This window comes from Pelecanus crispus, chromosome 26 (genome assembly GCF_030463565.1).
Source record: "Pelecanus crispus isolate bPelCri1 chromosome 26, bPelCri1.pri, whole genome shotgun sequence".
Taxonomy (NCBI): domain Eukaryota; kingdom Metazoa; phylum Chordata; class Aves; order Pelecaniformes; family Pelecanidae; genus Pelecanus; species Pelecanus crispus.
The window spans coordinates 1,103,854-1,130,716 of NC_134668.1; the positions used below are offsets into that span (position 1 = coordinate 1,103,854).

General features: G+C 68.0%; 3 protein-coding genes across 3 annotated transcripts; 2 read left to right on the forward strand and 1 right to left on the reverse strand.

Annotated features, from left to right (window-relative positions):
* Positions 1–4,482: 4,482 nt before the first annotated feature.
* STAT6 (signal transducer and activator of transcription 6) lies at positions 4,483–12,985 on the forward strand. The gene is given in 23 exon segments (XM_075724922.1): positions 4,483–4,598; positions 5,633–5,771; positions 7,627–7,710; positions 7,797–7,914; positions 8,058–8,131; positions 8,308–8,456; positions 8,932–9,063; positions 9,172–9,360; positions 9,439–9,526; positions 9,662–9,784; positions 9,952–10,044; positions 10,234–10,440; positions 10,517–10,611; positions 10,729–10,865; positions 10,985–11,131; positions 11,344–11,413; positions 11,751–11,781; positions 11,783–11,877; positions 12,011–12,115; positions 12,225–12,299; positions 12,572–12,623; positions 12,625–12,719; positions 12,790–12,985. Coding segments are annotated over 23 exon segments (2,610 nt in total).
* Positions 12,986–14,743: 1,758 nt separating this feature from the next.
* On the reverse strand, positions 14,744–17,445 carry NAB2 (NGFI-A binding protein 2). Its single transcript, XM_075724925.1, is given in 7 exon segments — positions 14,744–14,838; positions 14,959–15,130; positions 15,132–15,160; positions 15,251–15,383; positions 15,700–15,751; positions 16,260–16,393; positions 16,648–17,445. Coding segments are annotated over 7 exon segments (1,413 nt in total).
* Positions 17,446–20,298: 2,853 nt separating this feature from the next.
* NEMP1 (nuclear envelope integral membrane protein 1) lies at positions 20,299–24,909 on the forward strand. Its single transcript, XM_075724876.1, is given in 10 exon segments — positions 20,299–20,403; positions 20,405–20,561; positions 21,649–21,770; positions 21,863–22,073; positions 22,380–22,452; positions 22,623–22,716; positions 22,917–23,031; positions 23,271–23,496; positions 23,850–24,023; positions 24,726–24,909. Coding segments are annotated over 10 exon segments (1,461 nt in total).
* Positions 24,910–26,863: the final 1,954 nt, after the last annotated feature.

The window sequence follows — 26,863 nt, forward strand, 5'->3', positions numbered from 1 at the left end:
GCGGCTCCCGGAGCGGGGCTCGGGGCCTTTCCGCCGCCTCGCACCTTTCCGCCGCGGGAGCGGGGCTGGGGTTGCCCGGCACCCTCCGGCGCCGAGGTCCCGGTGCCCCGGGGGCCGGGCCGGGGGCGCCGCGGTGGCAGCGGGGCGGGCCCGGGCGGGGGCCGCTGCGGCCGGGGGGCGGGAGGGGGCCGCGCCGGTGGGCAGCGGGCGTTCCCCGGGGCTCTGGGCCCCGGCCCCGCCGCTCCCGGGCCCACCGGAGAGGGGGGGCTGCTCCCCGCAGGGCTCCGGCCGCGGGCAGGGGTCCAGGCAAGCCGCGGAAAATCCCCCCGGCAGCTGAGCTGGGAATCTCTGGAGGGGAGCGGAGCGACTGTCCGGCCCCGGCGCTGAGCGGGACGTGCCCTCGCTGCGGAGTTTTGGGGTGGGACGGCGAAGGGACCCCGGGGCCTGCGGAGCCTCCGGGGCGAGCGCGCCAGCGCCTGGGCAGCTGCCAGCCCGGGCTGGGCAGGCATCAAGGCTCCCGTTGGCCTCGCAGGTGGAGGCCCAGCCCGACGCACGCCTGCTCGGGCGCTCGGCAGCGCTGCCAGGCCCAAAGTCCAAAGCGCCCGGCTGCCAAGTGGATGCGGCTGCTGGCGCACCACCGTCTTCGGGCAAAGGCTGCGCCCGGCGGGGGCTGTGGCGGAAAGCGCCGGACCCCCACCCCCCGGTCCCCGCAGATGGGACGTGAGCTCCTGGGGTGGGAGCTGGGGGCTGGATTCAGGCCAGACTCCCCGTGCCGTGAGTCACGCTGGGGCTGGGTCAGCTGGGGAAGGCCCTGCTCCTCTTCCTCTGAATCAGAAGAGCTTTCACTGTCGGAGAGCGGCTGGCTGCGGCCAGCGCCTGCCACCATGCAGGCTCTGTGGTGTCCTCCCTGCGGCGTTGTCACCGGCGTCCCACCGGCCGGGACGGTGGTCCCGTGCCCTTGCTTCAGCCGCAGAGCGCCAGCAGCGGTAGCCTCCCCAGCACCCCGGGGAAACTGAGGCACGTCGAGAGGCGGTGAGGTCTCTTGGGCTGCGTCCCCATGGGGGCAAAGCAGAGCAGAGCCCAGGTGTCCTGAGTGTCAAGCACTGGAAAACCTCTGAGCATCTGTCCCTGAGAAAGCCCCGGGGAAATCTCTGCTCAGTGCCCCAGCAGACGAGGAGGGCACAGAGGGCAGAGGGACGGACGTGCATGCGTGCACACAAGCTGCCAGCCCCACTCCTTCCTCCACCGAGCTGGGAAATCGCCAAGGGCAGAGAGGAGCCGGCCAGGAGTGGGGGTCCCTCGCAGTCCCGGTCCCCCGAGCATGGGGGGAGAGGTGGCCCCAAGGGTGGGGGGCTGCGGTCTGCTGCCGGGAAGTGCCGGTGGTTAATAACAGCCGTGAGCTGCATGGCAGCTCTTGCTTCTGGGCTGCGGACTTGGTTTCCCATTGCCCGATGAGTAAGCAGAAAGCCCGTGGTGGGAGCATAGGGGTCACCGAGCCCCTCCTGCACCCGGGCTCCTCCTGCCCGAGCTCCCACCCCGGGGGACACCTGGCCCCGCCGAGGCAGCGAAGCGGCCCCTCGGGTGGAGGAGGAAGTGAAAGCGGCTGTGCCGAGGGGGCTTGGGAAGGGGGAGCGGGTTGAGGGGCACGGGGCGCAGCCCGGGCGGCTGCTCCCCCTCCCCGGGCGCCATATCCTGCCCCGCCATCGAGCCGGAGGTGCCTCGCAGCTGCGGGGTTTCCCCGGGTGGCAGCTCCCTGCCCGACCGTGAGGCAAGCCCTGCCCCGTGGGGGCCCCACTGCTGCTCAGGGCTTCAACCCCAGCTTCCCCGGCCGGGTCTTGCCTCCCTGCTGCCGTCCCCTGCGCCAAGCAGGCCTGGCCCCTCGCTCGGCGCGGGGAGCGCAGCGCTTGCTGCCGTGGGAGCCTCCACCCTGGGGTGCCTCCTTGGGGGTGCAAGCCCTGCGTTGGCTGGGCTGGCGGGAGACTTGGGGTGCATCTGCAGTGGATGCGTTCATGGTGGGCGTAGGTGCGTTGCACTGGGCGGCACAGAGCCGGGAGCTGCGTCTTCTCCGGCACCGCTGAGCTGCTTTGCCAGGCTGCCGCGGGGCGAGGGTCCCAGCAGGAGGGACGGCTCTGTCACCAGGCCGGGTCTCTCGGCCCCGTCTGCTGCCCAGCGTCCTTCTCCCTGGCACCGTGGGGGTGCTGACAGAGCAAACCCTGCACGGCCTGATCCTGCCAGGGTGCAGGAAGCTGGGGCTGGGCACACAGGCTTCTCTCAAGGAAACCGATGCGCAGCGTGGCCCCAGCTGGGTATTGTTACGGGAGCTGAGTCTTGGCAGGGGAAGGCTGTTCTGCAGGGGGAGCAGAGGAGGAAAACATGGAAATTAGTTAGGAGGGGAAGGAAACGCAGCATGGCTGGGCCGAAGGAGCTGCGTGACTGACTCCAGGAGGCGACGGGCCTGTCCCCCCTCTGAGCTCCTCCGAGCCCTTGTCCCCTGGGCTGGCGGGGAGCTGGGAGCCAAGGAGGAGGAGGGCAGCACCTCCTGCAGACTCTTAGCAAATTCAGGCATGCCCAGCTTACGTACCAGGTTGCCACTTATCAGCCAGCAGCTACCTCCCAGGGCTAAGCAGAAATACAGGTTTTAATGGGGGGGAGGAGGAGGGGGGTTACATCTTGAGGATCACAAAATGAGAGGCTGTCATTCCCTCCTGTCTTGGTTCCCCGTGTGCCAGCAGCTACACTCTCACTGGGGCGAGCAGGGCAGCGCGCCCGGCTGTCGCTGGGTGCATTTCCCACCGTGCATTGACCCCTCCAGAGTAAACTCAGCCCTCGAGCTTTGCGCTGCAGTAAATCATCGGGATCTGTTTGCTCTGGTCAGCCAAGCAGAGTCAAAAGCAAATGCGTTCCTGGAAGCGCCAGGCTTGGCGTGCCCTGGAGTCGGGCCTCCGTCCGCTGCGGTTCCTCCCTGGGGTGGCACGTGGGGCTCTGCCGGGGCTGCCTGGGGGAGCTGGTCCCACCGCGTCGCCCGGCTCCCCCGGGAAGCAGAGCACCCCAGGAGCTGCGCTGCCGGCCCTGGCTGCACCCCCTCCTCCCAACGGGACGGCACCGGGGTGGGGGGTGGCCGGAGCCGTGCTGGCAGCCGGCCGGGCGCAGGCCGCGCCACGGTTGTTTTGCGCTCTCTGCGATGTTGCCCTAGTGACGCTGGCTTCCTTCCCCTCGCATGGTTTCTCAAAGTCTCTGGCAGCTCCACCTCCGCCTTGCGTCTTGGCTCTTGCAGTGCGGCCAAGGCCCGCGGGGAACGCGCTGCCCGCGAGGACACGTGATGTGACTCCCTTGCTCGGCTGTTTGCTTTCGGGGACGGGAAGCCAGCCCTGGGCGGACGGGCTGGCTGGGGTCCCGGAGGCACCCTGGCCCCACGCCGCCCTGCCTTGGCCCCACATCTGGGCGGCGAGCTGCTGGTGCCTTGCGCCCCGCCGCAGGATCCGGCCTCTGCCCCGGCCGGGTCCGGGGGAGCCGGCAGTGAGGTGCGTCTGGGCCGGGCGGTGCAGTGACCCCCCTGGCCTCGCCTGCTGGGCCCCGAGGGCTGCCCGGAGCGGAGCAGGCTCTGGGTGGGGGCTGGAGGGTGTGAGCGTGGCAGGCAGCGGGGAGGAAGGGAATGAGCTGTCAGGAAGAGGCATGGTGTGGGCAGGACAGAGCAGGCAGGCTGCAGGCACTGCTGGGGGGCCGGGGGAGGGACTGGCGGGGTTGCAACACCCGGCTCGGGGGGGGTGGAGGGGAACTCGCGGTCCAGGCTGAGACGTGATCCCCCAGCCCAGGCCTTCCCTGTGGAGTTTCCCATCTAGCGCCTCATTCCAGTCCTCCTCTTGCTTTCCATGAGTTCTGGAACCCACCGCTTCTGCGGGGCGGCTGGGGCATGCCCGGGAAGGCGCGTTCCGCAGCGGGCAGCTGGGGAGGTTTTGGGGAGCAGCCAGGCCACCTCGCTGAGACCACCCCGGCAGAGCAGTCTCGCCAAGCTCTGGGGTTTCACGCTCTTCCCACTCCCGGCGGCTCTCCCGTCTCTCCTGCACAAAGACCGGCAGCGCTTGCCTGTCCCTCCGCATGTCCTTGTGCATCGCCTACGGCAGGAGGCGCAGGGATTCTCCAGAGATGCGGGAAACTGAGGCACGAGTGGGCTGCCTGCCTGCCCAGGATTGCCCAAGAGGCTGATCCAGGATTGGGCTTCCTGCTCCTCCTCCCCAGCAGCCCCAGCCCCGCGGAGCAGCAGGTTCAGACAGTGGAGGGAAGGGTGGCAGCTCTCACCCACCCTCCCGGAGGAGCCATTGGTGCTCGCCCCTGGCAGAGCGGAGCAGAGGCCTGGGGGCTCGGGGGCACCGGGGCCACGGCGCTGGGCATTGCAGCTGCCTGGGGTGCCCGGGGTGCCCAGGCTGCCCAGGCTGCCCTGCTCACGTCCCCTCTCCTGTTTCTCCGCAGGTGACTGTTCCCAAGATGTCCCTCTGGAGCATCATCTCGCACATGCCGCCGGAGGAGTTCGGTGGCCTCTTTGCAGAGTTTCCCCGCAGCCTGCGCTGTCTCCTGGCTGACTGGCTGGAGAACCAGCCCTGGTGAGTCCCGCCCCGTGTCCCTGGGCTCTGCCCTGCCCCAACGCAGCTCCCCACGCGCCCGTGATCGGCCTGGGCAGCGTCCCTCAGGTCTGAATGCAGGGGCAGAGGTGCTGGTGACGGGCCCCCACCGCAGCCCCAGACAAGGCGGGTGAGGAGCCTGGGGTCCTGTCAGGAGCAAAAGAAGACGGGGGCAGAGGCAGGAGCGCAGCATCGGTCTGGGGGGGCCCGTCCAGGAGTCGGGGCTGCAGGCAGGGCGGGGGGCAGAGGCAGGCATGCTTGCAGCATAGCCTAGAAAAGGCCTCAGGGCCCCGAACCGGACACGAGTGGAGCTCCTGGACCCGTGGGCAGAGAGTGCAGCCGTGCGGGTGAGGCTGCTCAGGGTCTGTTAGTGCCCACGGGGTCTGGACTGCTGCTCTGCGTTTGCAGCGGCAGCAACCACAGGCGCAGCCTGGCCAGAATCCCCTTTTTGTGCCTAGGAAATAGTAACAGCAGTGATTAATTATCCCCATTACGGGCTCACCCAGCCTTTCCAAGGAGCTTCTCCTTTGTGTGGTGCAATGACCGGGGCGCAGGAAAGCCCCCCCTGGCACGTCCTCCTGCCTCGTCAGGCCGTGGCCGTGCCGGGTGCCGGAGGAGCGGTGCCCAAGGCCACGTTGCGGGGTGGGCGAGGGGGGCTGGTCCCTGGCGCACGGCTCCGGGACCCACAGCGCGCGGCTCGGGCTGAGGCGCAGCGGCGGGGGTCACGCTGCAGGGATGAGGCATGGTGGAGGTGGGTGTGCAGCAGCTGGGTGTAGACGTGGGAGAGGTTTCGGGAGGTCACATCCTCTCTGGGGAGCTGCCTCATCCTGCTCAGAGCACGGTTCGCCTTTGTTCACGCAGCAAATTTCCCCCAGAAATCCAGCCAGCGCTGGGTAACGCACCAGGACGGCAGGAAGGCAGGTGTCCCCATTCCTTGGGGCTGTTGTGGGGTTCAGGGTTGCACAGGGGAGGGTGGAGGATTTGTGCCTGCCCACCCAACCTTTTCCCCTCTCTAGGGAGTTCATCAATGGCTCGGACGCCTTCTGCACCAGCATGGCCAGCGGGATGCTCTCGGCCATGCTGGAGAAGCTCCGCAGCGCTGTCGGCAGCGATGGGCAGCAGTGCCAGATCCTCCAGCAAGTCAGCAGCATCGAGGTGCGTGGGGGCCGGGCACGGGGACCCTCGGGGCCGTGTTGTGCTGGGATCGCGGCTGGCTGCCAAAGAAGATTTGATTATTTTCTGCTTCGGCTTCGCTGGTTCAAGCACCGCTCAAAGGGGCCAATGCTACGAGCTGGTCCCCCCTTACCACCTGTTTCAAGGCCAGTACCATCTGTGAGCAACGAGCTTGTGCGGACTCAGCGACTGGGGTTTTCGGGGCCCTTCAGGGAGACGGAGGGAGTTTGTTTGCGTCCCAGGGCTCACCCCCAGCTCGCCGCAGCTCTTGAGCTGTCACGGCCGCAATCGCGGTTCCCCTTGGCTCCCTGCCCTGCCCACCGGGCTTTCCAGCTTCCCCTCGCTGCCGCGGTTCTGCAACCCCTTCGGTGCCTGGGGGCCCCCAGGGAGCTGCCCCCCGTGGCCACGTCCTCCTGGGCCCCTGCCAGACCCTGACCCCCTGGGGAGCCCCCCGGGTGCGTTGCCCCCCCCAGCTGCCAGCACCCAGGCAGCCACCTTGCCAGATGTTCCCCATTTTCTGCTTGAGCGTTTGATTTCTCCTTCTTCCGTACCATGTGTCGTGCTGCGTTTCTTCCTGCCGTGTGTGCATGTGCATGCTGGGTTTCTTTTTCTGGACTGTTTCTCTTTATCGAGGTCTGTTTGAATTGTTCTCTGTCTCTCTTCCACCCTCTGTGACTGCAGATTTAACTGTGCTCTCTCTTCTGCCAGCGAAGCTCTTAGTGTAAGGGCTGAGTGGTGCTCGCTCCCAGAGCCCTGTTCTGGTTGAAAGCCCTGCTTTTTTGGTAACAGACATTTTTTAATACACAGCATTTGGGAAGGGGTCGGCTTTAGTCATAACTTCTGGGGAACAGGGTAATTTTCCAAAACAAGGCTGTCGCTTGCTTTTTGAAATTGTTGTAGGAAAACACGCAGATGTTTCAGCTTAGTGTTTTTCTATTTAAAATGCTCAAGGAGAGCCACCCTCCCATGTTCCTTCCTCCCGCTGTTCCTCATCCTGTAACAGCCAAACCCTCATTTCTCCCGAGCTCCCTGCCACTTCCGAGCCCGGCTGGGAAGCAGGGGCCGCTCTCTGCGGAGAGCAGTGGAAGCGCTGGCTGCCGGTGCTGCCGCGTGGGCGCTGGGAGCTGGGTGCTCTCCCACGAGACGGTACAGGCAGGGCTGGGGGAGCGGGGTGGGAAACTGGCTGCTGGGAGACCAAACCTGGGCCTTCCGTCCCCTCAGCCGGCCTGGGTGCTACGTCAGGACGTGGGGCAGACGCAGGGGGTCTGGGGTGTCGGTGGCGGAGCTGCCTCCGGGCCAGCACGGGAAGCCGCTGGGCACGGTCTGGTGGATCACAGTTGCGCTCTGCTGCTGTTTTGGGAAGTAGCTAATTTGGGAAATGCGCAAAGGCCGGAGGAGCTGGCACAGGGCACAGGGAGCCAGAGCCAGCGGGGAAATTCCTCTCCCTGTTTTTGGTGGAAGTTGTTGATTGCACCCAGGCCAGGGCAGCTGGAGAATCTTTACCAGGTGTCAGGCTGGCAGGTCTCGAGGAGACGCTTGCAGCAACAGAGAATTTTCTTTGTTTTGATTTTTTTTTTTTTAAATTTGAAGTTGATTCTTTTTTTTTTTTTTTTAATGCCCAGTTTAAAGCGGTTTTAAAGCTGGAAATTAGCTCTGTCAGAACAGCGGCGAGTTGTGGTCTGTCCCGCGCTTTGGGTCGTGAAACCCCCCCCAGTCTGACTTAGCACCGTTCGTTGTGGGAAGGGGGCCCGAAACGCATGAATGGGGCGGTGGTGGGAGGGGGCCGGGGCTGGGGCACGTGTGTCCTGCCCCGCTAACGCTCTCCGCTCTCCCGCAGAACACCTACCGGCGGGACCCGCTGCGGCTGGTGGCCGTCCTGAAAGCGATCCTGGAGGGTGAGAAGGCCGCCGTGCTCAAGAGGGTGCGTGGTCCCTGACCCCCTCCCGGGGCGCCCCGAGGCACGGGGCCGGCTGTGGGCCCCGCTCACCCCGCTCTGCTCTGCCCCAGGACCGCCACCTGCCCCTCAGCTTCCACCGGCGGCAGGAGGAGCTGAAGTTCAGCCTGGGGCTGCAGCGGCTGCAGCACCGCGTCCGCGAGATCCAGGTGCTGCTGGATGGCCCCGCAGGTGAGGGGCCAGGGCAGGACGGGTCCCTGCTCGGTGTGGGTCTGCGTGGGGCGCAGCGAAGGTGGCACGCTCCCCCCGGGGTGCTGGGCGGTGCAATGCAGACACCCTGCGCTAACGGGGCCACCCCCGTCCATCCTCCGCAGCCTCTCTGCAGCTGAACGTGCGGGACCCGCAGCTGAAGACAGAAGCGAAACCCCCGGGAGAGCGTGAGTTGGGGGTCTGGGGCACGAGGGGGAATGCCGGCAGCCCTCCCTGCCAGGGAAGGTGCAAACCAGCTCTGGGGCAGCGCAGGGCCGGGGGTCTCGGTGCCCTGTGGGGAGACGGTGTAGGGCCGCGGGTGTCTGCTGGCGGGGCAGCGCAGTGCAGAGCCCCATGGCCGGTGCTGCCCCCCAGGAGCTGCCCACCCTGATCTTGGAGGCCGTGAAAGAGCTGGAGGCGGCCAAGCAGCAGGTACTGAAGAGGATCCAAATCTGGAAGAGGCAGCAGCAGCTGGCAGGGAACGGGGCCCAGTTTGAGGAGAACCTAGCTCCGCTGCAGAAGAGGTGAGGCGGCGCGGGGCAGAGATGGGAGACCTATAGGAAAGATGGGGACAATCTTTTTAGCAAGGCCTGTTGTGATGGGACAAGGAGTAATGGTTTTAAACTAAAGAAGAATAGATTTAGACTGGATATAAGGAAGAAATTTTTTACAATGTGGGTGGTGAAGCACTGGCACAGGTTGCCCAGAGAGGCGGTGGAGGCCCCATCCCTGGAAACATTCCAGGTCAGGTTGGACGGGGCTGTGAGCACCCTGGTCTGGTTAAAGCTGTCCCTGTCACTGCAGGGGTTGGGCTGGGTCCCAACCTAAAGGTCCCTTCCCACCCAAAGCATTCCATGATTCTATGACCCAGAGCAACCCACCTGCCCCCTCTGCTCCCCTGGGAGTGGGGAGCCCGCTGGCTTGAGGGGCTCTGGGGAGAGCGGTGGTCCGGCTCCGCTTTGGCTGAGGGTGCCCCTTTCCCCATGGTTCCCTCGAAAGGTGCGAGAGCCTGGTCGAAGTTTACTTCCAGCTGCACCAGCAGGTGATGACGGCGAGCACAGAGCTGGGGGCTGAGCTGCTGCCCCGGCTCCTGGAGCGGTTCAACGAGGTGTTATCCAGCCTGGTCAAGAGGTAACGGACCGGGGGGCTGTGGCGGCAGAGGGGCGAGGTGGGTCTGCAGAGATCGGTGGCAGAGCCGGGGTGTTGTGCCGGGCACCATTGTCTCCCCTTGCCCCCCAGTTCCTTCCTGGTGGAGAAGCAGCCCCCGCAGGTGCTGAAGACCCAGACCAAATTCCAGGCGAGCGTCCGGTTCCTGCTGGGCCCCCAGCTGCTGAAGGCATCGGCCAAGCCCTACATGGTGCGGGCCGACATGGTGACAGAGAAGCAGGCGCGGGAGCTGGCGCTCAGCGCCTACAGCAACACCCTCAGGTGAGCGGCCAGCTGGCTGGCACGGGGGCAAGGGGGCTGCCACACCGCCGCACCCCCCCGACCCTCTCCTCTGCCCAGCGAGAGCACAGGGGAGATCATGCACAACGTGGTGGCCCTGGAGACCAACCCCACCAACGGGACCTGCTGTGCCAACTTCAAGAACGTGGTGAGTGCCACCAGCGAGGGGCCGTATGGGGGCCGCAGGGCGGGCTGGGGGCTCCGCTGGGGTGCTGGGGGGGTGGACTAAGGGTCCCAAGGCCAGTGCTTGCCCAGGGGTGACGCTCAGCTCTCCCCTCCCTAGCTGCTGAAGAAGATCAAACGTTGCGAGCGGAAGGGGTCCGAGTCGGTGACAGAGGAGAAGTGTGCCGTCCTGTTCAGCACCAGTGTGGCCCTGACCCCCAGCAACCTCTCCGTCCACCTCCAGGTACCGGCCCCTGTCCCTGGGATGGGGCTGGGCAGCGCTGAGCCTTTCCCCGTGGGACGCCCGGGCCCCGTCCCGGACAGCTCGGTGCAGAGCCCCTGAGACGGGCAGCCAGCCCCGCTTCGTTTGGGGTGGCCTCGGGGCTGAGGGGGGCCGCTCTCTGCCCCCAGGTCCTGTCTCTGCCCATTGTGGTCATCGTCCACGGGAACCAGGACAATAATGCCAAAGCAACCGTGCTGTGGGATAACGCCTTCTCGGAGATTGTGAGTGCCGCGAGCCAGAGGGAAGGGCTGCAGGGCGCGGAAAGGAGGTGCTGGGACGCCGGGGTTGGGTCTGGCGCTGGGAACGGCCGGCGGGCTGGAGCAGGAACCCCAGCGTGCGGGTGGGATGCGGTGGGCTGGGACAGGGCGGCGGGTGAGCCGCTGTCCTGATGCCGTCCGGCCCTGCCGCAGGACCGGGTGCCCTTCATGGTGGCCGAGCGGGTGCCCTGGGAGAAGATGTGCGATACGCTGAACCTGAAGTTCATGGCAGAGGTGCAGACCACCAAGGGGCTTCTCAAGGAGCACTACTTCTTTCTGGCCCAGAAGATCTTTAACGACCACAGTGCCAGCCTGGAGGACTTCCAGAGCCGCAGCGTCTCCTGGGCCCAGTTCAACAAGGTTACTGGGAGGGCTGGCCAGGGTGGGCAGGGGCCTGCACGGCCCTGGGGAGCCTCACACCCTCTCTGTGCCCCAGGAGATCCTGCCTGGTCGAGGATTCACCTTCTGGCAGTGGTTTGATGGAGTCCTCGACCTCACCAAGAGATGCCTCAAAAGTTACTGGTCAGACCGGTGGGTGCCCAGGGGCCAAGCGGGTTTTCACGGCTGCTCCGGGGCCAGACCTGGGGAGTCCTGGTCCCACCCCTCCGCCCTGGCGCTGGCCCACTCTCCGTCTGTCCGTCCCTCTAGGCTCATCATCGGCTTCATCAGCAAGCAGTACGTCTGCAAGCTCCTGAGCACGGAGCCTGACGGGACCTTCCTGCTCCGCTTCAGTGACTCGGAGATCGGGGGTGTCACTATCGCTCATGTCATCCGGGGCAAGGACGGTGAGATGGGGGGACAGCGGCTGCTCTCCGTGCTGTGAAGGGGAGGTGTCAGCGTGGCCTGGGGACGTCAGGCGTTACGGGGACCAGGCGCTGGAGCCCCGTGCCGTGTCTCCCCGCAGGGTCCAGCCAGGTGGAGAACATCCAGCCCTTCTCTGCCAAGGACCTGTCCATCCGGTCCCTCGGCGACCGCATCCGTGACCTGGGGCAGCTCCGCAACCTTTACCCCAACATCCCCAAGGACCAGGCGTTCGGGAGTCACTACAACAGTGAGTGGGTGGGAGCAGAGATGGGCCCTGGGCTTCACATCTGCCTCCCCAGCAACGCTGTGGGGAGAAGCGGGGGCATTTTGGAGGGAGGAGAGGGGTTTGGGTCCCACCCAGGTCCTGCTGGCCCCAGAGCTCGCAGGGGTGGCCGGTGCCGGCAAAGAGGGTTGGCACGGCATGGCCCCAGTTCATGGATGCTTCTCCTCTCCGAGCAGAAGAGCAGACGGGCAAGGATGGCCGGGGCTACGTCTCCACCGCCATCAAGATGACAGTGGAAAGCGAAAGGTGGGTGTGCGTGTGAGGCCGCGGCCGTGCCGGAGGTGTGCGCACGGGCGGTGCCCTCTGCGGCGCTGAGCCGCACCGAGCCAGGGCTTGCACAGGCCTCACCGGGCCAGCCTGGTGCATCGCTGCTGGGCGGGGGGATTTCTGACCGGGCAAAATGGGGACGTGCTTGCGAGCGAGGAATCCCCCATGGGTATCCTGAGCTGCGGTGGAGCATGTCTGTGAGCGCACCGCCCTCTCTGCGAGCGAGCGCTGACTTGCACGCGTGCCTCTTGGGAGGCCGTGCCTCGCAGCGCACACGCGTCCTGCCCATGCTGATGGGGACCCCGCACTTTTGCAGGGACCAGCAGCCCCAGAGCGCTGCGGGGGGCCCCCCCCGAGGCCCCCCAGGCTCAGATGTTCAGCCTGCCCGTGCTGCAGCCCGAGCTGCACCCCGAGAGCCTGCAGTCAGTGCTCAGCCCCATCTGGTGAGTGCCCGGCTCTGTGCGCGCCGTGCCCTGGGCAGGGGCAGACCTGCTGTGCCGGGCACGTGCTAGGGTGGGAGGGGGCTGCGGTGGAGAGCACCCTCGGCCGCTAACCCCTCCGTGTCTGCGCTTGCAGCCCCCCTGCTCCCTTCTGCCCCCAGCCCGTCCCCACGGGCTACCCCCCGGGTGAGAGCAACATCAACATGATGGTCTCTGACAACCTCGGGTCCTCCTTCCCCAGGTAGGAGCGGTGCCGGTTCAGGGCAGAGGGGTCCCCTGCTGCCCCCAGGCACGGCCAGTGGTGTTTCCCCCCCACCTCTGAGTGCTCCTCCTCTTCCTCCTCCCCGCAGCACGTCACCGATGCTCTCGCCGTCCCTGGTCATGGACCCTGCGCGCTGCCAAGACCTTGCCTTCAGGAACCCCTTGTAAGAGCTGGCACGTGGCCGGAGAGGTGCACCCGGCCCTGCTCCCCCTTCTCCCTTCGCCCTGTGGCCCTGGCGCGAGCAGACCTGGAGAGACCCTCCCCACCTGACCAGTGGTCCCAGTGCTCTGCACTACTGGTGCTACCTACAAGACCTACCCCAGCCCCCCCCCAAACTGAGCACTTTGCCCCCCCATGCCTTGGGGCTAGCAGGCACCCAGGGGACAGGAAGGTAGCCCATGGCCTACATCAGCCCCGCCGTTCTTTGCCCCCCAGGCCCTTCATGCCCAACCAGTACATGGCGGGGGAGGCCTCGCAGCTGCTGTCGGGGGGGCCCCTCGCCAGAGCCACAGGACGAGGAGATGCCCGAACTGGCCCCGTTCACGTCGATGGTGGACCCACAGCTGCAGGGCTCCCCAAGGTGGTAAGCATGGGGGGGTCAGCGGGGGGGCCGGGGGGGCTGCCCCGAGTCACCCCACCGCCTCTCTCCCCAGGATGCCGCCCAGCATGGACCTGCCGCCCAGCTCGGACTTCGACCAGTTCCTGCAAGAGATGTCCCTGGAGGGCCCTGCGCTGTGCCCCCCCTTCACGCCCCCCCTGCAGCGCAGCAGGTACCCCAGCCCCACCACTTCGTGCTGGGGGCTGGGGGAGTCACGGTGGGATGACAGCGTCCGGCCAGGGCACGCGTGAGGAGGCTGCAGAGCTGCTGGGGGGGACGTCGGACTGTGACACCCCCCCCCTCCAGCCTTGTCTGGGTTCCTGCACTTGATACGACTTGTGCTGGGGTGGAAACTCTGGCAGAGGAGGGGGGGATTTTCTGGGGGGGGGTAGCACTTTGGGTAACACCCTGCCCCCCCCTCTTTGTATATACGCTGCACTTTGGAGTACAGAGCCGCTGCCCGCCCCCGCCGCCCCTGGGGTCCGCGGTCCCAGGAGGCAGCGGGCGAGGGGGTGCAGGCGCAGGGGCCCTGACCTGCGTGGGGGGGGGTGCCCGCAGGCGAGCACGGTGCCCCCAGCCCACGCCGCCGGGCTCGGCCCCGTGGGGGCCGGGATGAGTCAGTCGCGGGGGCGGGAGGCGGCAGCGGGAAACGCGCTGGGGCGGCCGTGCCAGCACGGTGCGCGACGAGGCCTCCCCCACTGTCTCTGCCCAGGCCATGCCGGGACCCCCTGCGCTGGTCTGGGGTTGGGGGGACGGACCCCTCGCACACCCGCAGTCGGTGCTTGCTTTGGGGTTTGTGAGCTGCCCCCACCCCCAGCCTGGAGCGGGGCTGCGGCAGGGAGAGGGAGCCTGGGGGGGGGCGTGGGGGCAGGAAGATAAGCCATAAAATAAAGTTTTATTCCAAAATAACAAAATAAATAATCTACTGTACACGTTACAAAGGAGGAGTCGCTAATGCTCTAAAAAGACACCACACAGTCCTAAGGGGGTGGGGGACCCCGGGGCTGGGCACGGCTCGCAGAAACGGGGGTAGAAGGGGACCCCGAGGGGCCGGGGGGGCAGCACTGCCCCAGCGCCCATCAAATGCCGCCTGCTTTGTGCTGGGAGCGGGTGCACGCGTGTGACGACACCCCCCGGCACGTGTGACACCCCCCCACGGTATGTGTGACACCCCCACGGCACGTGTGACACCCCCCACGGCACAGGGACCATGCATGGCAGTGCACGCAGGTAATCAGGGTGGGTGCAGGCAGGGGGTGCAGGGGGGTGCGGGGTGCTGCGGGGGGGGGACAGACGGACGCGCTGAGCTGCGGTTGCTGCGAAGTGCAGGGTGGGGGGGTTATTTACAGCCGAAACGCTGCACGCGGGTGCTGCGGGGTGGGCGTTCGCGATGCGCGCACAATGCGCTCGCACGTGCGTGCTGCGGGGACCGGGGGAAGGGGGGGGGGGGGGGCTGGAGCGTGGGCGCTGCGGGGGGTCCGCAGGGGGTGCACGCGCCGGCACCGTGTGCCCGGCGTGGGTGGCGGCGCTGAGGTGGGAGCACGCGGTGCTGCACGCAGCTCGTGTGCCAGCGGTGAAGCGCCTGTCCCTGCGTGGTGACGGGGCCGGGGGGGACACGCACAACGCGCGGCTCGCCTGCCCGAAGCGGCCCAGGGCGGGACGGTCAGCACGAGGGGTGAGCTGACGGAGGGAGCGGGCAGCCTGGGGTGGGCAGGAGGGTCTGTACAGTGGGCTCGAGTCCATTGAGGGCTTCCCGGCCCCGGGAGGGCGGCGGGGGCCCGGAGCCTGGAGGGGACCAGGGTATTGCTGCTGCGGGGACGCACGTCCCGCCGCGGCTGAGGTAACCAGAGCGTCGGTGCAGGAGGGGACGGGGCCCTGGGGGGGGGTCGTGGCCCAGGCCTCGCTGGCTCCCCGCACCCGGAGCACTGCCGCCGCGCCGCCGGCACCCGTTCCCCCAGCACGTTATTGCTTCGTTAATGGTGGGGGGTGGGGGGGGGGCTGCAGGGGCCTCACTGCCGGCTGGTCTCCTGCTCCACCTTGATGGTGCCGCGGGGAGGGTCCGGGGGGGGCGGAGGACCCCGTTCTGCCAGCCCGTCCTCGAATTCTGTGGGGAGAGGAGGGAGATGGTGTCAGAGCACCGCTTCCGTAGGGAGAAGGCAGCCGTGCCATCTGGACCTCCCCTTTTCCCACGGCAAACCCCCACCCCGGCCCCGTGGGTGCTCACCGGGTCCCGGGGGCTTCCCCGGCAGGCAGGGGCTGAGCCGTCCCACGCGCTCGTGCGAGACCAGCCGGGCCAGGCGCAGCCCCTCGTCCATCAGCGTCTGCTGGAGGATGTGACGACTCCAGAGCCCGTGTGGGGGGAGGCCGAGGGGCACGTCGGGGGCTGCGCCGGGCGGGTGGCGTCAGCCGGGGACAGGCCCCCGCTGCTGCGGAGAAAAGGGCGAGAGTCAGCGTCGAGGGGCTGGGGGGGGCCGGCCGCCACCGGCACCCCGGGAAGGGAAGGGGTCTCCGCTCACCCTGCAAGTGGCCGTCGAGGCTCTCCCCGGAGAGGCTGGCCGCGTCCTCCTCCAGGCTGGCTCGGTACGCAGCCCCGGGGGGCTCCGGCCCCACCGGCAGCGGCAGCAGCTCGGGGCGGCTCTGCTCTCCCGCCTGCCGGGAGCGCGTGGGTGAGCGCAGGGCCCCACGGACGGGCCCCGTCGCGCCGGGGAGGGGGGCCTGCGCGCCGCCCACCCCGGGGTACCCGCAGCTGCACGCGCAGCGCCGCCACCCCGGAGCCCCTCGCCAGAGCCAGCGTGGGCAGCCCCAGGCACGCCGCGGCGTCCCGCCCGCGCGTGGGCGAGCGCCTGCCCACGCTCACAGGTGTGCACACCTGCACGCGCGTGTGCACCACCCCCCTGCACCTGCACCCCCCGCCCGGGCGGGCGCGCGCCCACCCCCCCCTGCACCCCTGGGTGCGGGCACCCACCTCCTGCTTGAGCCGCTTGGCCGCGGTGGCTCCGCTCTCCTCGGGATGTGCCCTGCACGAGGGGAGGAGAAGGAGAAGGGGCCGCGTCAGGTGCGGGGGCGGGCCGCGCAGAGGCTTCGCGACAGGCATGCCCGCCCCAGCCTCCTGCCACGCTGAGGGCAGCGCCAGCCGCGGCGGCGTGGGCGGCCGCCCGGGCAGGGCGGTGCCGCGGGATGGCACGGATTGGGGCTTTGGCGCAGATGGAGCCGGGGGTGGCAAAAGAGGGGAGCAGCCGGAGAGCGGAGGGAAAAGGCAAACCCGGCCGTGGCACCCGGCGGGTGGGGGAAAGGGGGAAGGGATGGGGCATCCCCAGCAGTGTGCCCCCCCCAGTGCCAGGGATCCCAGCCACCCTCCCCACCGCCGGGGTCAGGCAGAAAACAGCCCACGCAAGGGAAACGGGAACCTGGGGCCACGGGGTCCCGTCCCCGTCCAGAAGCGCTGGGTCGTGGTGCAGCTCGAGGGGGGTGACAGCCGGGACCCCCCCGGCCTGCGAAGAGGGGGTTCGCAAGGTCCGGGCTCACCTGGCAACCTTGAGCGAGGACAGGTAGGTGCTCTCCCGCGCAACCTGCCGCGAGAGCGAGAAGAGCTCGACGCGCCGCAGCAGCAGCGAGTTGTCCCGCAGGCAGAACTGGGCGGCCGCCTCATTGATGATGAGCTGGGGGCAGAGACGAGGCGTGAGCGGGGACGGGGACAACGGCAGCGCCCACGGGACCCCATGGCAAAGGCAGCATCTGCTCCAGGCAGGCAGATGCCGCCTGGGCGGGACCCTGGCTCCCACCCCCTCCATACTGGAGCGCCCACCCCAACCTCCTCCCCAGGCCAGAACCCACCCCCAGAGCCGCCCCGGCCCCTGCCCCGAGCCAGCGCATCCCCGGGAGCTTCGAGCGCGGACCCCGCCGCGCCGCCCACCTCGTGCAGGGTGAGCTGCTTGCCCTCGCGGCGCCGGGCCTCGCCGCGGCCGTAGATCGCGCTGTGCCGGCGGATCTCCTCCTCCTTGTGCCGGTCGCCATCCTCCAGCTGGAAGATGTGCCCCACGGCCTTGGCCAGCTTCTTGTTGAGCTTCATCAGCGCCCGCAGCTCGGCCTCGCCGCCCCGGGGGCAGCTCTGCAGCAGCCGCTCCACGCTCTCTGCCACCGTCCGTGCCAGCTCCGGCTCCAGCGCCTCCGCGCCCGCCGCCTGCTCGCTGCCGCTCCCACCCGGGGAGAAGGGAGGACCCCCCGGCTCCTCGTCCCCGCCGCCCTCCGACTCGGGGGTGCTCCTCCCCGGCCACGGCGGGGCCGCCGATGGCGATAGCTTCTCCCCCGGCTCCGTGGGGCTGCGGGCCGGGGGCGTCCCGGCGCTGCCGCCCCCCTTGCCCACGGCCTCACCGGGGCTGGTGTGCCCGTTGCTGAGCGCCTTGCGCCCGCCAGCCTCGGAGAGCTTGAAGAGGGGGATGCTGCTGACGGGCACGGCCGAGACGGGCTGGCTGAAGAGCCCGGGGTTGGAGGCCCACTCGCGCAGGGCCTTCTGGAGGCGGCGGACGTGCAGGGGTTTGGTGGCCATGCCCACCAGCGCCATGATCTCCAGGAATTCCTCCTCGCCCGCCTCGCAGAGCTGCTGCACGTCGTCCCCCCCTTGCTGGATGAAGGTCTCGTAGTAGCCCAGCAGGTTGGCGCGCTGCAGCACCCGGTACAGCTGCAGCTCCCCCAGCGTGCGGGGCAGGGCCATGGCGAGCCTGCGGGATGGACGGTGTCACCACGGGGGGACAGACGGACGGATGGAGGGACGGATGCACAGGAGAAGCCCCCTCCCCACCCTTTGGCCCTGGGGATACGGGGCGGGGGATGGGGGGAGCACCCCGGCGGGGACGTGGGGTGTTTCAGGGTGCCCCCGAACCCCACGGGGTGCCCAGGCCCACCCGTGCTCCCCGGGCTGGGACGGACTCCGCAGCCGCAGCTCCGCCGGGCACGGCACAGACGCGAGTGGGACCCCCCCCCTACTCCCGGGGCCGTGCCAGGCCCCCCCCGCGCCCCGCCCGGAGCCGGCCACGCACCCGGGGCTGCCCCAGCCCTCCCCATCCCCGACGGCGCGGGGCCGCGGATGCGCCCGTGTCCCGGTCCCACCGGCGCCATCCGGCCCCGGGTCCCCCGCCCTGCTCGGACCCCCCCCCCCCGGTGCCCCGGCCCCATCCAGCTCCCCCGCCCCGCCGCGCTCCCCCCGTGCCCCCATCCCCTCCCGCCGCCCCCCCCGGTCGCTCACCGCCGGCTGGAGCCGCCTCCGGCCGCTGCGCCCGCCCCCGGGAGGGGCGGCGGGGGCTCCGGGGACGGCGCTCCGCGGCGGGCCGGGTGCTGGGACCGGGGAAACCGGGGGGTCCCGGGGTTCGGGGGTCCCGCGGCCGGGCCGGGCGCGTTCGCTCCGCCGCGCCGCGCCGCTTCTGCGCGCCGCCCACACGGGCGGTACCGTGAAATAGCAGCGGCCCCGGCTGCGCCGCGGCGTGGGAGGCCCCGGGGGCGGATCCCGCGGCTGCCGCCCCCGCCGAGCGCAGCGCGGGCGGCCGCGGCGGGGGGGGGGGGGGGCGCAGCGGGCGGGGGCGGCGGCACCGGTTCCCGGTCCCCCCCTCCCCCAGCCCCGGGCGGGAGGCGCAGCGGCACCGGGAGCGGGGGGGGAGCGGGGAACCGGTGCCCCGCACGCCGGCACCGGGGGTCCCGCAGCCCGGGCAGCCGCTGCCGCGGTGGGGGGGCGGGGGAGTTGCAGCGGGGAACCGGCCCGGTGTCGCGGGAGGGGGACGGGGCGGACACGCCGGGCAGCGGGGGGGAGGCAGGACCCCCCCCCCCGGGGCGGTGTCGGGCGGAGGGGACCCGCAGGTTCCCCGGGGGCCGGGGCTCCCGGGGCCACCCAGCACCCCGGGGCCGTGCCCGCGGGACCCTCGCTGTCCCTCGAGGGTGCCGGGACCCTCAGACCACCCGCCCCGCCCCGGCCGGGGTCCCACGGGCGGCAGCGGGGGGAGGCTGCGCCCGCAGCATCGCCGGTTCCTGCAGCAACGTGGCGAGGAGCCGCGATGCTGCCGGGCGCTGCGGTCCCCGTCACCCCGGCGTCCCCCCGGGCTCCCCCCCGCCACGGGTGCCGGAGCCCCCCGTGGAGGGCTGGCACTTGGTGTCTCAGCTCCCCCCCCACCCGGTCACCGGCAGACACAGGCTGCCATCGATAGGCTTCAGGGTGAACACCCCCACGGCGTAGGCCTGGCCTTGCCCCAGAGCGGCGAGACGGGGAGCGGAGAGGGAAGGTTTCTCGGGTGGGGAGGGGGGACGGGACACGACGCGCTGGAGCCCCCCGCCCGCGGCGGGACCCCGGCCAGCAGCACCCTGGGGTCCGTGGGATGGTCACGCCCGCCCCCCCCCCCCCCGTCTCCGGCCCTGCGTGGCTCGGCGCTATTTATACCGCGGCTGCCGCGGCCCGGGCGCCTGGCGTGGGTCCAGCCGCCCCCGCGTGGGGCCGTGGCGGGGCCCGGGGCACATCCCCGGGGCTGGCGGGGGGCAGCCGGGGCTTCCCCACGGGCGCAAGTCCCCGACGCGGGGGTCCTGCCCCAGCCCTCCCCGTTCCCCCCCGCCCCTCCTCCTCCGGCCGGCTGCCCCCCTCCCACGCCCCCCGCGACCAGGCGTCCGGCGCGGCGGGGCCGTTCCCAGGCCCGGCGCTGCCCCCGGCTGACGCACATCCTCCGCCCACGGCCCCGCCGCTTCCCGGCTCCGCCGCCCACGGCCCGGGGGGGGTGCGGGGGGGCCGCCCGAGCCCGCTCCCCGCCCACGGGCGGCCTGCGCACCCGGCGTCCCCACGGGGAGGGGGACCCCACCCCCCTTCCCGGGGCTGGGGGAGCCCCGCACCTCCCCGCTGCCCCCCACGCCGGGGGAAGGGACCGGGGAGAACGGGGGCACCGGGTGCGGAGCCCCCCGACCTCGCCCGTGGGATGCAGGGTCCCTCCTGCTGCCGGGGGTCGCCCCGACCCCACGGGACCCCCCCTTGGGCTGCCCCGCTCCCCCCGGGGGCCCACCCATGCGCAGCCGGGGCTCCGCGGCCCGGCCGGAGAAAGGCTCCTTGTCCCGGGCCCACGCCCACGCCCACGCCCACCCCGGCCGAGCCGGCGGCCCGGGCGCGGCACCGCGGGGTCGTGGGGAGCGGGGCCGGGCAGCTCCTGAGCCGCGGCGGGCCCCGAGGCCGCGGGGCCGGGGCGGCCGTGGGGGGCTGAGGGGCGGGACCTGCGTCTCCCCCACGCGTGACCCCCTCACAAAAACAACGCGACACCGCTGCCTGATAGGAGGAGGTGCTTGTCAATCAGGCGGAAATCGAGGGAGGGGGGCTGGAAGGCGTGACCGGCCGGGCCTGTGCTCTGATAGGCTGGGGGGCGTGTCTGTCGGAGCCGTTACTAAGGCGGGGGTCGCGGTTGCTACGGGCTGGGCGTGGCTCTGGATTGAAGGCGCCGTTGTTGGTCACCGTGGTAACCGAGGGCGGGACCACGGCTGGGGGGGGGGGTGTCCTGCCTGGGCTACGCTGATAGGCTGCAGATCCTGCCAGTCAATAGGGCAGGCAATGGGGGGGCGCGCGCGCGCGCGAGGCCGAAGCAGCCTTCCGATAGGCCGGCTCAGCCGTCACTCGGCGATGACGCTACGCGAGTCCTCCCCTCTCGTTGGCTGCCGCCTGTCCCTCGGCTGCCGTTGCCAGGTGGGCGGTGGCGGCGGCGGAAGCGGAAGTCGGCGGCGCGGCCGCGGCGGGAGGGATGAAACCGGCTGCAGGGCGGCGGCGGTTCATCGGGGCGCTGCTGCTGCTCCTGCTGCCGCCGCTGGGGGGCGCAGGTGAGCGGGGGGGAGCCGGGGAGCTCCGGCCCGGGGTTGCTGCCGCCGCCCGCGGCATTCCCGGCCCGGCGGAGGGGCCGTTCCCGGCTCGGCGGAGGGCCAACCTCGGCTGCGAGTGGAGCAGCTCCCGCAGCCCCGGTGGGCCTGGAGCGCAGGCGGGGCTGGCGGCCGTGGGCGAAGCGGGACAGCGGGCTGGAAGCGGCGGCACTGACCCAGCCGGGCCCCGGGCAGCGGCTGGGAGGGGCCGAGCCCTGCTGCCGCCTCCGTCCCCCTCGGCTCCGTCGGCCCCTTCTGGGTCGGGCCCTTCCCGTGCAAGGCGAACCCCGGCTGCGCGGCGGGGAGCAGGGGGGGTCGCCGAGGGCTCCCCACGCCCCACACAGCCCCGGTTCCCGAGTGGAGCTGCGGCAAGCGCAGCCCGCGGCCTCTCGCCCAGCTCCTCTCGGGAGGCCGACCAGTTCTTCCCCTCCTGCCATTTCTCCACCAGCCGGTGCTGGCGGCAGGGCAGCCGCGTTGCTCGACGCCCACCGCAGCTCATCCGTCGGTTTGGGGGAGCAGACTGCACCCCCGGGGAGCCCCACGGCCCACCTGCTTGCTGACCGCTCCCTGGGGCCGCCGGCCTCGTGGGTGACGGTGCGGCCTGGTGCTGTGGCAGAGGGTGCTGGAAAGACTGGGCTTTTGGCGTCTCGCTGTCCAGATCTGCCAGTGCTGCTGGGCTCTCTGTGGGATTCAGGAGCCTCCTTCACCTCGGAGGGCGAGTTCGTGCAGGAGGCGCACCCAAATTTAGTTTTCACTGAGATGAGGATGGCTCTAGGGTGAGGAGTCGTGCTGGAAAGGGGAGCAGGGGATGATGCTGTGCTATTTCTGGCAGCCCCAGGAACGGGGTTATCCCAGAAAAGAACCAGACAGCATATTCCAAGGAAAACAGAGGGAGGACTTTTCTCTTTATCCACCCAGAGTATGCTTACCTGGGGGAACTCTGGGAAGGGAAAACAGACCCCTGTGTTTTGGTGGGTGAAGCAGATGGGAACAGAGGCCTCGTGTTTGGTCTGCGTTGCCGAATCCCTTTCCTCCGCTCTGTGTTGCGCAGATGCCAGGGAGTCAGTCATCCCTCTCCGCGAGGGCCTCGTGTACCGTCACTCGGATTCTCAGTATTTCTGCTACACCAACACGCGCATCCCGCAATGGCACGACGTATGGACCAGGATGCAGGTGGGAGAAGGCAGGTCCTCCTGCGTCTTGGCTGGGCCGAGCCTCTCCGGCAGCTGTGTCCATGCCCCTGTTTGCTTCCCTCCCCTGCGCAGATCCGGGTCAACAGCAGCCAGATGATCCGAGTCACCCAGGTGGACAGCGAGGAGGAGCTGGGGAAGTTCAGCATGTGGAACGTTGTTTTCTCCTTCCTGAAAGAGAAGCTGAACGACACCATCATCAACCTGGATCTCTACAGCAACAAAACCTGCCTGAGGGTTGAGCTGCTGGAGGCCGGTACCAAGTACCACGTCGTCCTCTTCCGACGTACGTCTCCTCCATGGCGGGGGCTCCTGGGGTGGGTCTGGCTGCGCCGGGGCTCTCAAGGGAGCACCGAGGACGTGGCCAGGTGAGCTCATGGTCTGAGGGCCAGCAAGGCAGCTCCTTCCTTGGGAAGGAAAATGGGCCTGCAGAGGGAAGCGTGTGATATAGAGTGGGGGAATTTGGGGCACTTGTTGGAGGTTCGCCCGGGACACTGCCCCTTCCCTGTCCTCACGAGCGTGTGGCAGGCTGGAGCTTGACGCGCGGGGCACCGTGCCAGGGTTCCTTGACCTGGACTCGCTCTCTTTCCAGGCTTTGACCCTAAACTGCTCCTGGTTTCCTTCCTGGGCCTGTTGTTGTTCTTCTGTGGGGACATGCTGAGCAGGTGAGTCCCCACCTTTCCACTTTGAGCTGGGGACAAGGAGGGTTGGGTGGGCAGCGCCTGGCTGGCTCTGCAGCCCGCAGGTTCGCAGGGGGTTGCTCTCGGTGGGTGTGTTTGGGCACAGGTATCTGTAAGCTGTAAACCACCTTGTGCACATGCGTGATCTTCTGCAGGAGCCAACTCTTCTACTACTCGGTTGGGACTAGTTTTGGCTTGCTGGCCTCGCTGCTCATCCTCGTCTACATGATGTCCAAGGTCATGCCTAAGGTGAGTGTCTGGGAGCGAGAGACCTTACAGCAGTAGCCCTTTCTACACCCGTACGGTTGTTCTGGCGAGAGTGCTCGAGTACGTGGCCTTAGGGTGCTGGGTTGTGGGTCTGGCTTTGCATGGAGCAAGGCTCAGCAGCCAGGGGGAGGTAGCCATGGCTGCCCCAGTGCCTGTCTTGAATTTCCCATCTCCTCTTCTAGAAAAGTCCTGTTTACTTCCTGCTGGTAGGAGGCTGGTCCTTTTCCCTGTACGTGCTTCAGCTGATCTTCAAGAACCTACAGGAGATCTGCAGGTCCTACTGGCAGTACCTCCTAGGTAGGTGTGAGCCCTTTGGACTCACTCGTTTTACCAGTCTGCGTATCTCCTACTGGAGCCGCAATGTGCTGGTGGAAAATGCCGGCACTTCCTGCCCCCCTCGCTGCTGCAGCTGCTGCCCTCGTGCTCTGGAGAGAGGTGGGCTCCGACGTCAGGTTTAACAGCAGCTCTGGCAGATGTTGCTCAGCCAGGCCGAGCCCGCCGGTTCATGCCTGCCCAATGTCTCTGTTCTCCTGCAGGCTACCTGCTGCTCACGGGCTTCGTGAGCTTCGCCGTGTGCTACAGGTACGGCCCACTGGAGAACGAGCGCAGCATCAACATCATCTCCTGGGTCCTGCAGCTCCTGGGCCTGTTGCTGATGTACTCAGGCATCCAGATCCATCCCGTTGCCTTGGCCTTGGTGGTCATTGCCATCTGCACCAAGAACCTGGACTACCCCATGCACTGGGCCTTCGCTGTCTACAGGTGAGGGCTGCAAGTGCCTGGGCTTGCTCCTGATTTCCCATCCATTGTCGGGCTTTGGTGAGCTGCTAGATGGAGCCTGTGTCTCAGAGCCAGGGCATTTTCGCTGGGGTTTGGGGCTGGAGTGGGTATAGTGGGGGGTGGTTGTGTCCCTTCTCCCCTGAGGTTGATGCGGGAGAGTGCCCTGCTCCTCCTCATGGTTGGGAGCAAGGAACGGAGGCCGGAGGGATGTGCTCGGAGGGACACGCTCCATTCCTCCTACTGCCAGCTCTGACCCGGCTGCCCCGGGAGCTGGGCCTGCACCGGGGGTCCTGCCCCAGCTGCGCAGGCAGTGACTGCTGCTGCTCCGCTGGCAGGAGATTGCAGAGTGTCAGGCTCCAGCCAGGCCCCCCTCGCCTGCTGACAGAGGAGGAGTACAGGGTCCAGGGCGAGGTGGAGACACGCAAGGCCCTCGAGGAGCTTCGAAATTACTGCAGAAGCCCGGATTTCTCTCCCTGGACCATGGTCTCCCGCATGCAGTCTCCCAAGAGGTAACGTCCCCTGGCAGCGTGCTCGGAGTGGTTGACCTGTGGCTTTGTGTGCTTCTGAAAGCCACGGTTGTTCTGTGCTGTCACGTCTGGCTTTAGAGATAGGGAGGCGGAGGCACAGAAGGTCCATGGTGTGTAGAAGCGGGGCGTGCCATGCGGAGAGGACAGATAATGGGGGGAGGAGCCCCTCTCCTGTGAGGCCAGGCTGGGGAGCTGGGGGTGTTCAGCCTGGAGAGGAGGGGGCTGCGGGGAGACCTTAGTGTGGCCTTTCAGTACTTAAAGGGGGCCTACAGGAATGATGGGGACAATCTTTTTAGCAAGGCCTGTTGTGACAGGACAAGGAGTAATGGATTTAAACTAAAGGAGGAGAGATTTAGACTGGATATAGGGAAGAAATCTTTTACAATGAGGGTGGTGAAGCACTGGAAGGGGTTGCCCAGAGAGGCAGTGGAGGCCCCATCCCTGGAAACATTCCAGGCCAGGTTGGACGGGGCTGTGAGCACCCTGGTCTGGTTAAAGCTGTCCCTGTCACTGCAGGGGTTGGGCTGGATGGGCTCTAAAGGTCCCTTCCCACCCAAAGCATTCTACAATTCTATGATAATGCCTGGCACTGAAACACTCCACCCCAGCTTCTTGTGTGCCAGAGCCTCGCAGGAGGCTACCAGGCACGTGTGCACAACGTGCTTCTTTGCGGCTTCTTCCCAGGTTTGCTGAATTTGTGGGTGGCGCCTGTCACATCACCCCCAATGAGGTCTCTGTCCATGAGCAGGAGTATGGCCTGGGTTGCATCTTTGAGGACCAGCTCTTTGAGGAGGAGGAGGAGGAGGATGACGACTTCTTTGACAGGAATCACATGAGTTACTCCCACAACCACCTGGATGCTGATTGAGGTCAGCTGCCCCAGACCCATGGGGATGAGGGGCAGAACCGCTGCTGCTTCCTCACTGCCCTGATGCCTGCGGAGCACAAAGCCGTGTTTGCCGGGGAGAGCTGGCGCGTCTGCTCCCAGCACCCCCAATCCCACCCCGAGCCGGGCTGCCATGAACTCTGCAGCAGAGCCTGGCGGGAGGACCAAGGGGGAGGCTGACACCCTCATCTTCCCCAGGCAGCTCCTGCCAAGCTAAGGCGTGAAAGCTTTCGTCAGCGCAGCCCTAGGTGTTGGCAGGGGAGATGCAGGGAGCTGGTGCCAGCTGGGGACCGCAGGGCAGGCGAGGTCTGCGCTGCTGACGAGATGTGGGACGCTGGTTCTGTCTGAAGGTGGACTGGAACCACCCTGGCTTTTGGTGTGGGTGCTTGTGAGCTCCCGGTGTGTGAATTGTAGGGGCAGGGACCTCCTTCCCCAGGCCTGGGCGCTGATCCGGCTCCTGTGAGCACCCTGAGCCCCATCTCTCGGCACTGCTGCTGTGGTTGGCAGGCGGGAGCCCCTCTTCCCCGTCCCACCGCCTCGGGGCTGCCAGGCAGCCTGGCTCTGCCAGGAGCATCTCTGCCTGCCAGGGTGGAGACGGAGCAAAAGGTCTGTCTTTTGTGCAGATGCCTGTGAGGGTGACGTGTGCGAGAGGAACTTTGGACCTGTCCCACCGATACCTGTGTGCTCCGCATCTGCCTGCTGCCAGCCCGCTGTGGGGAGGGAGCGGGCAGCGGGTGACGTGCTTCCTCCTCCTTCTCCTGTTACCAAAGATGCCAGAGGGCTCCAGCTGGTTGGGCTGGGCCTCCGTCTTGGCTTCAATCCCATGTGGATACCAAAAACCCCAACGGAGACGCTGGCCCCTTTGCGCGCATGTCGCAGAGCTCGGGACAAGGCAGCCTCGCAGTCTGCTCGGTGCCCCGCGCGCTCACCCCACTCCCCCCGGTGCTGTGGTGCAGCGGAGGCCGTGCTTGGCCTCCCTCTCCCCGCGGCTCTGGCTGCCAGGTTGTCCCTGGGCTGAGGATGAGTGTGGATGTGCTTCCTCCTCGCCGGCAGTTACGTCCCTGTCCCCTTGAAACGGGTGCCCTCTCCCCTTAACCTGCTGTTGCGTGGGGCCCGTCCCCACTGTGCTCCGCTCCCGGTTGGTGCGGGCAGGGAGTGGGGATGGCCCTGCCCGTGTTCCTGCTCCCCGCGCTGCGGTGGGGCCTCGGCTCCCCGGCAGCCAGCTCAGCGCTGCCGGTCCTCGGCCTTGCTGAAGCACAAAGCTGGAGGAGATGCCCCAATCTATGCAACCTCCTAAGCAATAAAGCTGCCTGCCGGCACCCTTGCTGCACCGCGGCACTGCCGGAGCTTTTGCCGTTGGTTTGTTTCTGTCCCAGGTTTACTCCCCTGCCCTTGCTGTGCTTTCCTCCCTGCTCTGGTGTGAGCAGCCCTTTTACAGTGTCCCTCCATCCCCTCTGCCTTGTTAATGACTGATTATATTTTTAATAAAGATGTATTTTGTAGGTAATGGGACTCATTAGGAAAAATTTCTTCACAGAAAGGGTGGTCAAGCATTGGACCAGGCTGCCCAGAGAGGTGGTGGAGTCTCCATCCATGGAAGTGTTCAAAAAATGGGCAGAGGTGGCACTTTGGGACATGGTTTGGTCTAGTCTACCCTTAATTGGTTTAGTGTGGACTTCGTAGTGTAAGTTAATGGTTGGTCTGGATGATCTTAAAGGGCTTTTCCAACCTAAACGATTCGATGACCCCAGGGCTCGTCCTCAGCTCTGGCCTGTCCTCGGCTCTGGCTCGTCTGCCCGCGGGAGCTCGCTCAGCCGAGGATGCTGCGTGGTGCTTGGGGGACAAAGAACAGGCCCCTGGGTGACGCGTTCCCTGCGGCAGCCCCCGAGCAAAGGCAGGACTGACCATGGCTGTGGGTCTCGCCCTGGCTGTGCTG